Genomic DNA, 14972 nt, shown 5'->3' with positions numbered 1-14972 from the left:
TTGGCTTGACCATTTTTTTAATTTGTACCAGACATTGAACACTTAGAAAATAAGTCTCAGGATGGCAAATTCTGGGGCATGCACCGTGACGGGTTTACAAACCATCCGCGTTACGAAGGTGCCCTGCTTGTCCCCTCCACATCCTCCAAGTCTCTCTCTTATTTTTAAATATATTTTTAATCTATATATTTTTTCACTGAGCTTACACCGAGGCAAAAATAAAAACTACCCTGTTCAGGAGGGTGTCATTCAGTGCCTTGCAAAGAAAAAAAACAATCAAAGATAAAATACATGAGAAACGGGACGCGGGGAGAGCGGTTGGACGCCAGAGACTTGACAGATGTTCCAGGTTTTCCACCACCCAGCACAGCCCCAAGCAGGAGAAGCAGGAATTCCACACGTTTCTGGCAAAAAGGTGGGTTTTTTTGAAGCATCTCCCATCCCTCAGGCTCAGTTTCCCTGGTGCTGTTTGTTGTAACCATCTGGTTTCGCTCATTTAAGCCTCGTGCTAGGTGCTTGACCCCCCCCACACACACACCCTCCTTTTTGTTGTATTTTAACATCCTTTAGGTCAAGCTGGTCAAATGTGTCACTTCTCACCTAGAGAGCATCCAAACCAGCCTTTTTTCCAGCTGTGACATCTCCACTTTTACTATTTTGGGGTTTTGGGGGGGGCATTCAGCAGTACTTTTTGCCTTTGGGCAGGCTAAGGAGGACAGCAAGGCTGAGCTGAAAAGCAAAGCAGCATGTAAGGGGGAGTCAACCAAGACCCAGCTGGGGCTTTGGTTTGGCTGCCAGGGGAAAATAAACTATCAAAATCACTTTGTGTGTGTTGCTGCAGGGGGTGGTCACAGGGTGAGAGGTGCAGCGCGGGCAGGTCCCTATGTACAGCAGGGCAGGTGGGGTTTTTTGGATGAAAGGGTGAAAATTGCAACCTGGCAGATTTGGGGGGAGGCTTGGGAAAGCCAAATGTGAGCATCCAAAAACCCCTGTGGGGAATCCAAGTATCCACGGAATGTCCCAGGAAAAGGTTTTGTGGGGTTTTTTTGGGGGGAGAGGGGGCAGAGGGATGGAGGGGGATGAGGGAAAACCCTCCTTGTTTAGCAAAGAGGGTTTTTTGGAAATGCTCTTGCAGGGATGCCAAGGAGCAGGGGAGCCCCTTCCTCTCTGCCTGGTCCCTCTCAGGGTTGCCCCCGAGGAAGAGGTGGTGAAGCTCCTCTGTATTTTTTGGGCATCCAGCTTGGGGTGGAGAAGGACGTTTTCACCCCGTCGCCGAAACCGGAGGCGACAGGTAAGGTGCCCAGTTGGCCCAAGGGCTCTTCACCAAACACAACGGCAAGCAAGAACACAGTGGGGTGAGAGACCCCCAGGACGGAAGTGGGGGGTCCCCGTGGGGATGCAGGTGCCAGCTGGAAGCATCAGTGCATGGCAAAGAGGAGGAGGAGGAGGGTGGCGAGGGAGGCGCTGGCCACGCGGAGCCGGATGCCGGAGGAAAACTGGTACCGCTCGTACTCCCGGTACTGCTGGACACACATCTCCCTGATCACCTTGGTCACCACCTTGGTCTCCATCTCGGTCTCTGGCTGGCTGGCCTCTGGAGCAGCCTCTGAGGTGTTCTTCTTGGCAGCAGGGCCGATGTTGTACTCGGTCACCGTGATGTTGAAGCAGTCGGCGACGAAGACGTCCTGCGGGACGGAGCCGCCGTAATCCCGGTAATACACCTGGTTGGGGTAACGAGCCCTGTTGTCGTCCCACCACCGGCGCTCGTCGGGGCTGTCGAAGTGATAGTGCATCCCCGACATGACACGGCCCATGGCGTAGCCCCCCAGCCCCCCAACAACAGCCCCCGCTGCAGCTGCCCCAGCCACGTGCTTCAGGTTGGTCTTGGATTTAGGAGGCTTCCAAGGTTTTTGGTTGTGGTAGCTTCCTCCGCTGGAGGGGTTGTAACCTTGTCCCCAGCCCGGGTTGTGGGGGTATCCTGGGTTGTGAGGGTATCCTGGGTTGTGGGGATAGCCGGGATTATGGGGGTACCCCGGGTTGTGGGGGTAGCCAGGGTTTTGGGGGTAGCCGGGCTGGCGGGGGTAGCTGGGCTGGCGGTGGCTCCCGGTGCCCCAGCCGCCCCCGCTGGGTTTGGTTTTGCCCTTCTTGGAGAAGGCGCCGTCGGTCCAGGTGCTGAGGAGCAGGGCCACCAACCAGCAGGTGACGAGGAGCCGGGCCATGGCTGCGGGACACGAGGACAGGCAGGTCACAAGAGGGGGACACCAGCAGCTGCAGCCGCCCCATAATTATGCATCAAATCCAACCCCCCTCGGCCCCTTGAACCCAACTGCTCTGGACTTCAGTGCACATTTATCCTCCCCAAACCCCCTTCCGTACAAATGTGGAGATATTTTGGTATGTTTTTACTTATATTTATAAATTTTAATAAATACATTTCTCTCCCCCACCTCCCTGACAGGTCCTCGGCTGGGAGCAGCACGAGCAGCCCCACCTTTAGGCTCCATTAATTATGCATCCCAAAATACCCACCATCCCCCTTCATTCCAGAATTAAATGCATATTTATCCTTCCTAAACCCCCTCATTTTTACATATATACATTTAAATTTTATATATGAATAGGCAGGTTTGTATTTTTACATCTCTTTGTATTTTTAGATATTTATAGATCCTGAAAGGTTTTTAATCTCTATTTTTAAATTATCTTTTTTCACTTAGCTTACAAGTATGATATGTATTAAAAAAAGAGAAGTATTTTTAAATATGTATTTTAATACATTATATATATAATATATATGAATAGTATATATATGCTACTCATATACACACACACTATATAGTATATATAGTATCTTCTCCACCTCCCTGACAGGTTCTCTGCTGCTAAAGGTAATTTGAAGTCGTGGGGGAAGCAAAAAAGCTTTGGGGAAAAATGCTTCACTTGGTTGGGAGGTAAAAAAATCCCCTTCTCAAACCTGCTCCCTCCAATCAGCTGCTGTAAATGACATTTCTGGTGGGCAAGGATTGAAGGCTGGGAACAGATCCGTCCTCATCTCAAAGCTTTTGGTTACTCGGTGTGTTCTGGAGGGTTGTGGGTTTTTTCCCCCCAAAACGATGACATTTTGTGTGTTTCGCTCAAGTATCTGGTCACGTGCAACAGGCCTTCACTAAAGAAGAAGTTTAATTTGGCTAAAATGTTTTAATTCAGTTAATATTTTTTTCCAGGTTTAATGTTTACAAACAGCTGCTGACTCAGCGTTCCCTCCTGGCATCCCAGGCCATGCCAAATGTCTCCGATGGCTGGTGAGGGTGAAATCCCAATTTTTCACGACCTGTTTCTCTCCTTCTCCACGACCCACCCACCCAAGGCTCCTGCAAATCCTTTGGAAAACACCTCCCGAGGTGCAAACCCCCCCCCCCCCCTTTGGCTGCCTCCCCAGCCAGGCCAAGGAGCTGTGCTCTTGTCCTTGCCTTTAACATCCCAGTCCAGGCAGAGCAAAAAGCTTTTCCATCCTTCTGGAGCTTCAGCAATTCCCACCCCCCTAAATCCCCTGGGATGCCAGAGCGGAAGGGCAAAGCATTCCCAGCACAGTCCCAGGGTGGGAATTTTGCAGCCTCCTTGAATGGTTTGGATGCATTTGCTGGCTCGTTTTACAGGAAGAGAAACAATTAAGGTTTGGGGCCTGAGTGGGTTGTTTTTTTTTTTGTTTCACTTCTCACAGCAGCTAATGGACCAGCTCAGAGATGAGTTGAATTAAGTCCAGAGATTGTTCTGGCTTGGTTGGGTGGGGTTTTTGGTGGCTCCAGGAAGAAGCTGAGAAGCTCCCCCTGCTCCAAACCAGCCAAGGAACCATTAGAGGGACCAGAGATGAACCTCTGCCATTAACACAGGAAACAACTGAGATGACACCTGAGCAGAGGAGCAGTGAAAGGAGAAGAGCTGGGCTGAAGAGGCAGAGGCTGCTGGTGGCTGGTGAGGAAGGAGGGGCAGAAGGTGCCCAAGGAGAAGTTTCCCTGCAGCCCATGGCGAGATGGCAGCTGTGCCCCTGCATCCATGGAGGAACGTGGTGGAACATTCCCTGGGGGCACCAGAAGGGGTGAACTTGGCCAGTGGGCTTGGATTTTGTGGCCAGTGGGCTCGGATGGTGCAGCTGTGGAAGCCCCCGGGCCAGGGGAGGTGCCTGTTCCCAAAGCAGCTCCGGGCCTGGTGGGAAGGACTCGTGGAGAGGTTTGGGAAGGACCCTCTGCCAGGGCAGGGACCCCGTGGGGCAGCAGGGCAGGACTGTGAGGAATCCTTCTCCCTGAGGACGAAGGAGCAGCAGGAACCACCAGCCTGGGAACTGACTCCAAACCCCATCCCCATCCCCCTGTGCTGGGGGAAGGAGGGAGAGAAACTGGGAACAGAGGGATTTGGGTGGGAAGAAGGGAGGGGGGGTAACATATGCAAGCCCTGCTCTGGGGGTGTCTGTGTCCTGTGGGTGCTTGATTAGCATGAAATTAAATTATTTTTTTCCCCAAGTTGAGTCTGTTTTGCCTGGGACCTCAATGGGTGAAGAACCCTCCTTGTCCTTGTCTCAACCCAGGAGCTTCCAGTTGGGTTTGTCCTCCCCATCCCAGGGGGTGTGGGGGGAGTTAAGTGAGTGACCCTGGGGCTGGGTCTTTGTTGTCCTGTTGGGCCCAAACCAGGACAGAGATGATGGTTACAGCACAAGGATGCAGGGGAAAAAAAAACAACAACCCCTGGTTAAGTCAGAAATTCTGTTCCTCGTTACCTTTATGCTCCATAAAAAGCAAATTATTCTCTTTCTGGGGTTCAGATCATGATGCTTTTTTCCCTTCTCCCCTGCAAAAATCTGCTCTGGTGTCCAAAAATGTTGGAATTAAGGCCCTTTCGTGTGGGGGGAAGTTAGGAAGAGATGTAATTAAAAAGAGGAAAAGTCTGTTCTTTGTGCTGGGGAGGAAAAGCAGGTGGGAAATTGGGTGCTAGTTGACAGCACCCACCTGCTGGTGGGGATGGTGAGACCGGGGGGGTAAAAACACCCACAAGTTGGGCAAAAACACCCACAAGATGGGGCAAAACCTCAGGTGGGTGGATGATCCTGGGGCACTGAAGGAAAAAAACAGGGGGAAAAGGCAGCAAATGAGCATTTTTAAATTTATTGTCTTTAATATGTGACTTCCAACAAGAGGGAAAATTAATCAGGAGGGGTAAAAATAACCAAAAGGGGTGGCAAAACCTCAGGTGGGTGGATGATCCTGGGGCACTGAAGGAAAAAACAGGGCAAAAAAGCAGCAAACGAGCATTTTTTAGTTTCCTTTTTTAAGATGTGACTCCCCACAAGGGGGGGGGGAAACGATCAGGAGGGTTAAAAATAGCCAAAAGAGGTGGCAACAGCTCAGGTGGGTGGATGATCTTGGGGCACTTAAAAGAAATAAAAAGGAAATAAGGGAAAACAGCAGCAAATGGGCAATTTTTAATATATATATTTCAAGTTGTGACTCCCCACATGGGGGGCAAAAAAGACCAGGGGTGCTAAAAATAGCCACGAGATGTGGCAAAAACTCAGGTGGGTGAGTGATCTTGGGGTACTCAAGGAAAAAGTAGGGGGGGAAAAAGCAGCAAATTATGAGTTTTTAATTATATTTTTAAAGATGTGACTCCTCATAAGGTGGGGGAAATGATTGGGGGGTTAAAAATAGCCAAAAGAGGTGGCAAAACCTGAAGTGGGTGAATGATCCTGGAGCACTCAAGGAAAAAAACAGGGGGAAAAGGAGCAAATGGGCAATTATAAATTGGGTTGTTTTTTTAAAAAAAATATGACTCCCCATAAGGGGAAAAAGAATCAGGGGAGTAAAAATATCCACAAGAAGTGGCAGCAACTCAAGTGGGTGGATGATCTTGGGGCACTCAAGGAAAAAAAACAGGGCAAAAAAGCAGCAAATGAGTATTATTTAATTTAATTTTTTAAGATGTGACTCCTCACATGGAGGGGAATTAATTGGGGGGGTAAAAATAGCCCCAAGATGTGACAAAACCTCCAGTGGGTGAATGATCCTGGAGCACTCAAGATAAAAAAAAGGGAGGGGAAGCAGCAAATTGGCAATTTTTTAATATATATATTTTTAAGATGTGACTCCTCACATGGGGGAAATTAATCAGGGGGTTTAAAAACAGGCAAAAGAGGTGGCAACAACTCAGGGGGGTGAATGATCCTGGGGCACCCAAAAGAAATAAAAAGGAAATAGGGGGAAACAGCAGCAAATGGGCAATTTTTAATCTATATTTTAAGTTGTGACTCCCCACAATGGGGGGAAAATATATGGGAGGTTAAAAATAGCCACAAGATGTGGCAGAAACTTGGGTGGGTGAGTGATCCCGGGGCACTCAAGGAAAAAAGTAGGGGGGGGGCAAAGCAGCAAACTATGAGGTTTTAATTATGTTTTTAAAGATGTGGCTCCTCTTAAGGGGAGGGAAGGAAAGGGGGGTTAAAAATAGCCAAAAGAGGTGGCAAAAACTCAGGTGGGTGAATAATCCTGGGGCACTCAAGGGAAAAAACAGGGGGGGAAAGATAGAAAATTGGCATTTTGGTGAGGAGCTGGGATGGGCTGCCCAGGGAGGCTGTTGATGCCCCAGCCCTGGAGGTTTTTAAGGCCAGGCTGGAGGAGGTTTTGTGCAGCCTGGTCTAGTGGTTCCCTGCTCGTGGCAGGGGGGTTGGAGCTGGATGATCTCTGAGGTCCCTTCCAACCTGAATGATTCTGTGATTCTATGATTTTTTTTAAATATCTATATTTTTAAGTCGTGACTCCCCACAAGAGGGGAAAAAAAAACAAATCAACCCCTGGATGAAAACAGGTGCCAGGGAAGTCCCAGAGGATGTTCCAGCCTGGCAGCACCGACCTGCTCCTCTAATTGGCCTCGCCAAGATGAGCTCTGCTCACCAGGGCGGGGGCTCGTTTGTGCTCGTGCTGCTAATTAATCAGCTCCTGGGCTTGATGAGCTTTGCCCTCAAGAAATGTGGTCGCTGGCCCCAAACCCCCTGAGAGCCTGACGGGGACCAGGGATCCGATTTTGGGGGCTCGGAGCTGCTTTTCCTCTGCTGGGGAAGGTTATTTATGGCGTGACCTCATTATTAGTAATTATTGTTTTATTTCCCTGACTCTTTAACCTTCCTCCCCGGTTTTTCCCCCCCCCCTCCTCTCTGTGGGCAATGAGAAGTTAATCCAGGGGGTTGATATAGAGGCGATTTATAGATATTTGTGTATCTAAACCTTATTTGAGGGCAGCTCCTTCGGGGTGGGAACAGAAAATGGAGGAGGGACCGGGAGCAGCAATTCCATGCGCAGGAGCTCTCAAAACAGGGGGGTTGGAAGCGGATAAAAAAACCCAACCCCCTGGGGCCAAAATAATTGTGGAATTAACCTCGTTGAGGTGCTGGAAGGGGGGGTGGAAATGAAGGAAGGTGGAGGAGCAAGGAAGAAGCTTGGGAAGGGGGGTGTCTGGACCCTCCTGGGAAGGTCCTGGCTTGTGTTTGGGGGGGTGAATAATTAGGATTTAGGTTATGGAAAAGGGGGGATGAGGGGTTGCTTCCTGAAAATGCCCCCTTTGCTTTTATAAATCCTTCTCTCTCCCCCCACCCCCTTTTATTGGTTTTTTTCTCCCCTTTTAATTTTTTTTTTTTTTTGGTAGCCTCCCAAGGAATGGGAGAGCGGATTCCTGGGAAAGAGCAAAACCCTCCTGGGAAAGAGCAAAACCCTCCGGGAAGCTCTGGAGGTGGGAGAGGAGGAGGGAAAAACCGCCAAGCTTTGCCTCAGCCCCGAATAAACAAGCAAGCAGCGCTGGGTTTTAAGGAGGACGCTCGACTTGCGAGCTGGAAAAGTCTATTTTTAGGGAGAAGAGGCAGCCCTCCCTTCCCCCCCCTCCCCAACCCCGGCGCTGATAAAGCCCCTTTGCCCCTGGAATGATCCCACCCGCATCCCGGTTTTCCCGACACTTACCGGTTGGGAACCCGCTGCTTGGTTGGACCGAGGTGATTCAGCTTCAGCTGCGGGGAGGGATAAATAGGGAGAGGGAGGAGCTGGATCCTGCCCAGCCCTGCCCTGCCCGGCCTCCTTTTCCAGGGAAAACAGCCACCGGGATCCCGCAAAACCGGGATTCACCCTCCAGCATCTTTCCCTGCAGGGACGGGCACGGGAAGCTGGAAAACGGCAGCACTTGGGTGGTTTATTTGGAATATATGGATGGGATGGGAGGGGGTTGGGGCTGGGCTGGGAGTCTTGGAAGGTTTCAGTGCTTGGATGGTTGGTTTGGGAAATATCGTTGGGATTGGTGGGGTTTGGGGGTGGTCTGGGAGTCTTGGGAGGTTGCAGTGCCTGGGTGGTTTATTCTGGAAATATTTGTGGGGTTTGGGGATGGTCTGGAAAGCTTGGAAAGTTGCAGTGCTTGGATGGTTTGTTTGGGAAATATTGGTGGAGTTTTTGGGTGGTTTGGAAGCCTTGGAAGATTGCAGCGCCTGGGTGGTTTATTCTGGAAATGTCTCTGGGACTTGGTGGGGTTTGGGGATGGTCTGGAAGTCTTGGAAGATGGCAGTGCCTGGATGGTTTATTTGGGAAATGTCAATGGGATTGGTGGAGTTTGGAGCTGGCTTGGAAATCCTGGAAAGTAGCAGCACATTGATAGTTTATTTTGGAACTATTAATGGGATTGGAAGGGTTTGGAGCTGGTTTGGAAATCTGGGAAAATGGCAGCTCGTGGATGGTTTATTCAGGAAATATTGGTGGGATTGGTGGGATTTGGGGCTGGCCTGGAAATCTGTTCCCTGGCTGTGCTGGGGAAATATCCATATGAATTTCTGGAGGAGGAAATGAAATGTCAGGGGCAGGATTAAGGTCAGTGAGGCTGGTGAAGTTCCCTCCTGCAACACATGGGCCCATTTATTCCATGCCCAGATGGCTCCTGGTTGTGGTTCAGATACTCTTCAGTGGGCTTCATAAAACCCAAAGCCAAGGAAAGAAAGGAATATGGCACCAGGAGTGGGCTGGCTGGGCTGGATTCATCCCTAGCTTCTAAAAATCAGGCTATTTTTCCATAAAAATCGGTTTCAGAGGAAGTTCTGGTCTCGTCTGGGGAGCTGTGGAGCCTCTGTCACATCCCAGCTGCAAAGCAGAGAAACCCGTTGAGTTGTAATGAATTTTTAATTAATGGTGGGACTTAGCAGGGCTTGGACAACTCCCCTTCTCTCTGACTAGTAGATCCACAGCATCTTTCTCATGGAGCTCCATGCCATGTGGTTTCTTTGGCAGCTCCAGGTGAAGTTTCTCCTGGTGTCCAGCCAAGAGCTGCATCGATCTGGAGGTTTGGCCACAGCTCAGACACCAGCAGGGGGAGGAAATATTGGGAGTTAAGTGCAAGGAGGGGGGTGGGGGGGTTTGTGCCAGGTTAGAAAGCTTTAATGGGATGGGGTTTGTTGGGAAAAATCCAACACTGGAAAATGCTGACTTGGGTTTCGTGATGTGCTGGGTGCACCTGACCCTGCTTTATTGCTTCTTAGTGATGATTCTTTGTGGGTTTATTGGTGGAAAATGGGTTTATTCACATAATTCTGAACTTGTTTGGGGAATGAGTTGCAGGGAGAGTTTGGGGGAGATTAGCTGGGGTTTGGGGGTAATTCAGTGGGGGTGGGAGGCAAGGATGAAGGCCCACAGGCTGTCCCCATCCTGCTGTTACTCCCTGGAGCCACCAGGAAAACATCTGGGCTCAAGATGACCCCATCTCAGGTCACGTTTAGCTCATCAAAAACCTCTTAAAACCTTCCAAAGGCAAAAGAAAAATGGGAATAAATGCTGCGTTCGGGGGGGGGGGGTTAATGAAATGCACTTTGCAGAGCTTGGTTTATTTTCTGGTCTCACCAGGGAAAAGTCTCTTGTAAGTCAAACTCCTCTACCTTGGTTTCTTCTTGGGGATCAGATGTCTCAGTTGGCTCCTGCCTGGATGAGAGCAGAGAATGAGGAGATAGAATGCACGCCCAGGAAGTTTGTAGACAACAAGCTGGGAGGGACTGTTGATCTGCCTGAGGGTGGGGAGGTTCTACAGGAGACTTGGACAGGCTGGATCCGTGGGCTGAGGTCAACTGCAGGAGGTTCAACCACGCCAAGTGCTGGTTGGGCCACAACAACCCCAGGGAATGCTCCAGGCTTGGGGAAGGTTGGCTGGAGAGCTGCCCAGAGGGCAGCTGGGGGTTCTGATGGATAGGTGGTTGAACAGGAGCCATCATTGTGGTCAGGAAGGCCAAAGAATGGCATCCTGGCCTGGATTAGAAGCAGTGTGGCCAGCAGGACCAGCGGGGTGATTGTCCCTCTGTGCTCAGCAGTGGTGAGGTCACACCTCAAGTATTGTGTCCAGTTTTGGGCACTTCAGTACAGGAAGGACATTGAGGTGCTGGTGTGTCCAAAGAGGGGTGACCAAGCTGGCAAAGGGCCCTGAGAACAAGGAGCAGCTGAGGGAACTGGGGCTGTTTAGTCTGAAGAAGAGGAGGCTGAGGGGAGACCTCATTGCCCTCTGCAACTGCCTGGAAGGAGGTTGTAAAGAGGCAGGTGCTGGACTCTTCTCACAAGAAACTGGTGATAGAACAAGAGGAAATGGCCTCAAGCTGCATCAGGGGAGGTTTAGACCAGGCATGAGGAAGAGCTTCTTCACTGAAAGGGTTGTCAGGCATTGGAACAGGCTGCCCAGGGAGCTGGTTGAGTCACCATCCCTGGATGCGTTTAAAGTCAAATAGATGTGGCACTTGGGGACATGGCTCAGTGCTGGAGTTGGGGGAGCAGGGTTAATGGTTGGACTGGATGATCTTGAAGGTCTTTCCCAACCTAAGGGATTCTGTGAAAATGCAATTTGGGGGATAAAGGGGGTGACAGAAGTCCTGGGGGCACTTGATTCCCAGCCAGAAAGGATGCTGCTGCTCCATCAGGCTGCTCATTTCCTACGTTGGTTTGGAATTTAAAAAAATTGCAGCCTTATTTGGGGAATTTTGCATCATTTTTTTGGTGGTGAGGGCTTCATTGCAGACATGGGGTCAAGCTGCACCAGGGCTGTGGACCCCAGGAAGGACAGCTTCCAAGAGGAAAAAAAAAAAGCCATTTTTGAGCCATTTGGAGTAGAAGAAGGGGTTGTCCATGTGCTACATGGAAATCTTTTCCTCCACCTTTGTTTTTTGGATAAAACTACAGGAAAAGTGCAGCTCCCAGCTGAGGTTCCTCCTCTGCTCCCAAGGGAAGTGGTGGATTCCCTGACATGGGACAGTTTGAAGTCTCAGTTTGACAGGGTGTTGAGCCACCTCATGTAGAGTATCACCTAGAAAGGTTGGAGCAGATGATCCTCGGGTCCCTTCCAACCTGGCATTCCATGATTCTGTGGTTCTTCCCAGTTTTCCTGTAAAAAGAAGAAATAATCATAAGAAAAAAAAAATAAAAGAAAAAAAACTAAAAAGAAAAAATAATAAAAAGAAAAAATTAATATAAACTAGGAAAAAGGACTTGATAACTTTTTAGCCATGGATGGGAACAGCCCAGGAGGCACCAGTGGCAGGAGCAGGACATGAAATCCGTGCCCACCCAGGGCATCAGCACCAGTTCCACAACCCGTGGTGGGGAGAAATCCCAGAGTCCCTAATCCTGGAGGCACAGAAGGACATGAGGAACCTGCCAGGAGAGCAGGAGAGTGTGTGTGGGGAAGCAAACAGCCCAGACTTTCCATCTTCCCCTGCTTTTTCTGCGTTTCCACCTCGTGCTGCCTCTAGGACGGGGGTTGGGTTTGGTGGTTGTTTTTTACGGGTTTGGTTTTCTTTTTTGGACAGATGCAGCTCTGTGCAGAGCTAGCATGGAAGAACAGAAATCCATTTATGACTTCTCTACTAAATAAGCTTCGTTGCAGCCAGGGAGGGGCTTGTCCCACCCCTCCCCACCACCCCGTCTTGATCAGCTTTCCTCACCAGGAAGATCTTCCTCACAACCCTGATCTCCAGGCAGACGTGACTCGCAGGGCAACAGGATCCTGCTGGTGGGAGGAGCGATTCAAAAGGGGCTTTGGGGGAGTGGAGAAAGCAGCAAATCAACCCAGTAATCTGCTTCTTGTTTTTCCCAGATGAAGGTAGATGCCTGGGGAAGTGGATTAACCACATTAATTTAAGATGAATTTCTCTTCCGCAGGGAACGGGAGCTGAAATCGAGAATATGAGAGGCCAGGAGCACCCAGCTGCCTTTCTTCCTCTTAGATAATAGCCTTAAAAAGGCAAAAAATGTTCATCCAGCTGTTGCAATTGGATTAGGAGGGTCCAAAACTTTGTTCCTGGGCTGCCTGCTCTTCCTGGCAGGACCAGGCGTAAGCTCCTTACGCATGAGACCCTCCCTGCTGATGCCTGCTCCATCATGCCCTGTGTCTTTAGGAGACAAACTGTTCTGGGAATGACTCCAAAAAGTGTACATCAGCCCCTCCCAGGGTTGACAGCATCACCCAGGTGTGCTAGGAGGTAAACCAACAGCTTTTATTTAAAAAAAAAAAACCAACACAATAAAACCCCTTTTCTGGAAACATTTTCATGTGGGGCTGAGCGCTGGTAATAGAAGAGCTTTGAAGGGTGGGAAAAACATCCCAAGTTTGGGTAATCGAGCCTCCCTGGATTAATTTATGGGACATGGGAGAAGTCCTGCTTGCTTGAGGAAGAGGTTTGCTGTCCAGTTTGGTTGCAGCCCAGAGTGAGGTTTAAAAATAACTTGTCCCTGTGCCTCGGGAGCAGCCACCGCGGGACATGCCGGGTTTGTGCCTCTGGGCTGAACAATTCCTGCTGTGTCTGGGAGAAGGAGGGAGGGAGGAGCTGGAACCCGTGGGAGAAAGGGCTCCTTATCTCCTTCCTCAGCAAGAAATCTCCTCATTTTGGGGCAGACAATGACAATCCAGTGTCCAAGCTCTTTTAAAACACGATGTTCCTCTATAAAGCTGTGGGAAAAACAACTTCCCCAGCGATGCGGTAATCCAGCTTCCCAGAAATTTCCCGGTGAGCTGCCATCCCAGCTGGCTTCTTCACAGGAAAAGCTGAATATTGATATTTTTCTTTCCCCTCACCGCAGGGTTTGCAAGACATGGCTCACTCAGAGGCTTTCCTTGGCCTCTCCCCCATTTATTTTTAACTTGCAATCCCCTTGGAAGACTTTCCGAGATCAGCGCGGCGGCGGCAGCACGTTGGGTGACATAACGTGGCTGAGCTGAGGTCACCCTCTTAAAAATAAACCCAGGCACACCCCGGGAGGGGCAAGGCCACTCCCATTGGCATGGTTTTTCCATCAGTCATCCCTGCCAGGCTTGGATTCCACTTCAGGGAATTGTTTCTCTCTGGGAATGCATCAGCTGAATGCCAGGAGTTTGTGAGAACGCGTCGACGTCCCGGCTGACGTGTTGAAACGGTGGCTTCTGAGGGCAGGAGCATCTTCTTTTGGAGCTAGGATGGGTGGAGGAAGCCCCCACTATCCTTGGGACTCCCTGTGGATTCCTAGGGAATTGCATTGGGAAAAGGGCAGGACTTTTTACAAGAGTTTGTAGTGAAAAAACGAGGGGGAATGGATTGAAACTGGGAGAGGGAGATGGAGGTTGGAGATGAGGAGGGAATTCTTGGCTGTGAGGGTGGGGAGAGCCTGGCCCAGGTTGCCCAGGGAAGCTGTGGCTGCCCCATCCCTGGCAGTGTTGAAGGGCAGGTTGGATGGGGCTTGGAGCAGCCTGGGCTGGTGGGAGGTGTCCCTGCCCGTGCAGGGGGTTGGATCTAGGTGATCTTTAAGGTCCAACCCAATTCCCTGGTGAGAAATGGGTCCGTGGGGTGAGATGGGAAAAGCTGAACCTCAGGAAACACAGACAGTGCTTTATTTTTAATTAAAACAAAAGGTCAAGCAATGGACTGAACCAAGGAGCAGGTCGGAAATGGGGAAATGCTTAAAAGAAGTGTTGCATTTTTCTCTTAACGAGATGTTTTTTTCTTTTATAACCATAATTTTGGCCCAGGTCTTGGCCTTGTTTATTCACCTGGGAGGGAATCCAGCTTCCCAACCCGTGACCTGGTTTCTATCCCACATCCTCAGCAAGGATGAGATGATTAAACCCAACTCGCTCACGAAACAGTCGTGCAAATCCTCTTAGCTGGGGAGGACGTTTCCACTCCGACTTTCCCCGTTCCCTCCTACAAAGGGTTCCCAGAATTGGGGTTTCTTCTCTCCCCCCCCCCCCCTTTTTTTTTTTTTCCAACTGTAAATGAGAATAAACAAAGACCAACTGGGCTTGAGGAATGGGAAACTGGGCCAGATTTTTTGCCATTAGGGTTTTTTAATCTATTGGAACAGTTTTCCAGGTGATGTGCATGTTTCTGTCCATTTTTTGGAGCATCTTCCAGCTGGGATGTTGACCCAAGATGGTGCTCAACTTGATCCAAAGCTTTTCTTTCCCCTAAACCAACAAATTAAAGCCTCTTTATGAAGCTTATGCTGGTCAGGTTGACATTAGATACCAAAGATCACAGAATCCCAGAATTGTCAGAGTTGGAAGGGACCTCCAGAGATCATTTAGTCCAAGTCCCTGCTAAAGCAGGATCCCCTGCAGCACATCCCACAGGGCTGCATCCAGGGGGGTTGGAATATCTGCAGAGAAGGACACTCCACACCCCCCTGGGCAGCCTGTCCCAGGGCTCTCTCACCCTCACAGTCAAGAAGTTTCTCCCCATCTTTCAGTAGCACTTCCCAGGTTCCAGTCTGTGCCCATTGCCCCTTGTCCTGTCCCTGGGCACTGCTGAGCAGAGTCTGGCTCCACCCTCCTGCACCCACCCTGAGATACTTCCAGGCACTGAGAAGGTCTCCCCTCAGCCTTTTCTTCTCCAGGCTGAACAGTCCCAGCTCCCTCAGCCTTTCCTCATCAGGGAGATGCTCCCCAGTCATCTCTGTTCC

The 14972-nt window shown here is 50.1% G+C and overlaps 1 protein-coding gene across 1 annotated transcript; it reads right to left on the bottom strand.

The window, feature by feature from the left end:
* Positions 1 to 8072, bottom strand: PRNP (prion protein). The gene is made up of 2 exons (XM_051640728.1): positions 7995 to 8072; positions 1 to 2221 (listed from the first exon to the last, which is right to left on the bottom strand). The coding sequence occupies exon 2, from the start codon at positions 2217 to 2219 to the stop codon at positions 1419 to 1421; it is 801 nt and encodes a 266-aa protein (XP_051496688.1). The 5' UTR covers positions 2220 to 2221; positions 7995 to 8072; the 3' UTR covers positions 1 to 1418.
* Positions 8073 to 14972: the final 6900 nt, after the last annotated feature.

This window comes from Apus apus, chromosome 26 (assembly GCF_020740795.1).
Source record: "Apus apus isolate bApuApu2 chromosome 26, bApuApu2.pri.cur, whole genome shotgun sequence".
NCBI lineage: Eukaryota > Metazoa > Chordata > Aves > Apodiformes > Apodidae > Apus > Apus apus.
This window is presented reverse-complemented; position numbering and strand designations above follow the sequence as displayed.

Bases quoted from the DNA above. Each gene is read 5' to 3' on its own strand.
- PRNP (XM_051640728.1), bottom strand. From the start codon at position 2,219: ATGGCCCGGCTCCTCGTCACCTGCTGGTTGGTGGCCCTGCTCCTCAGC.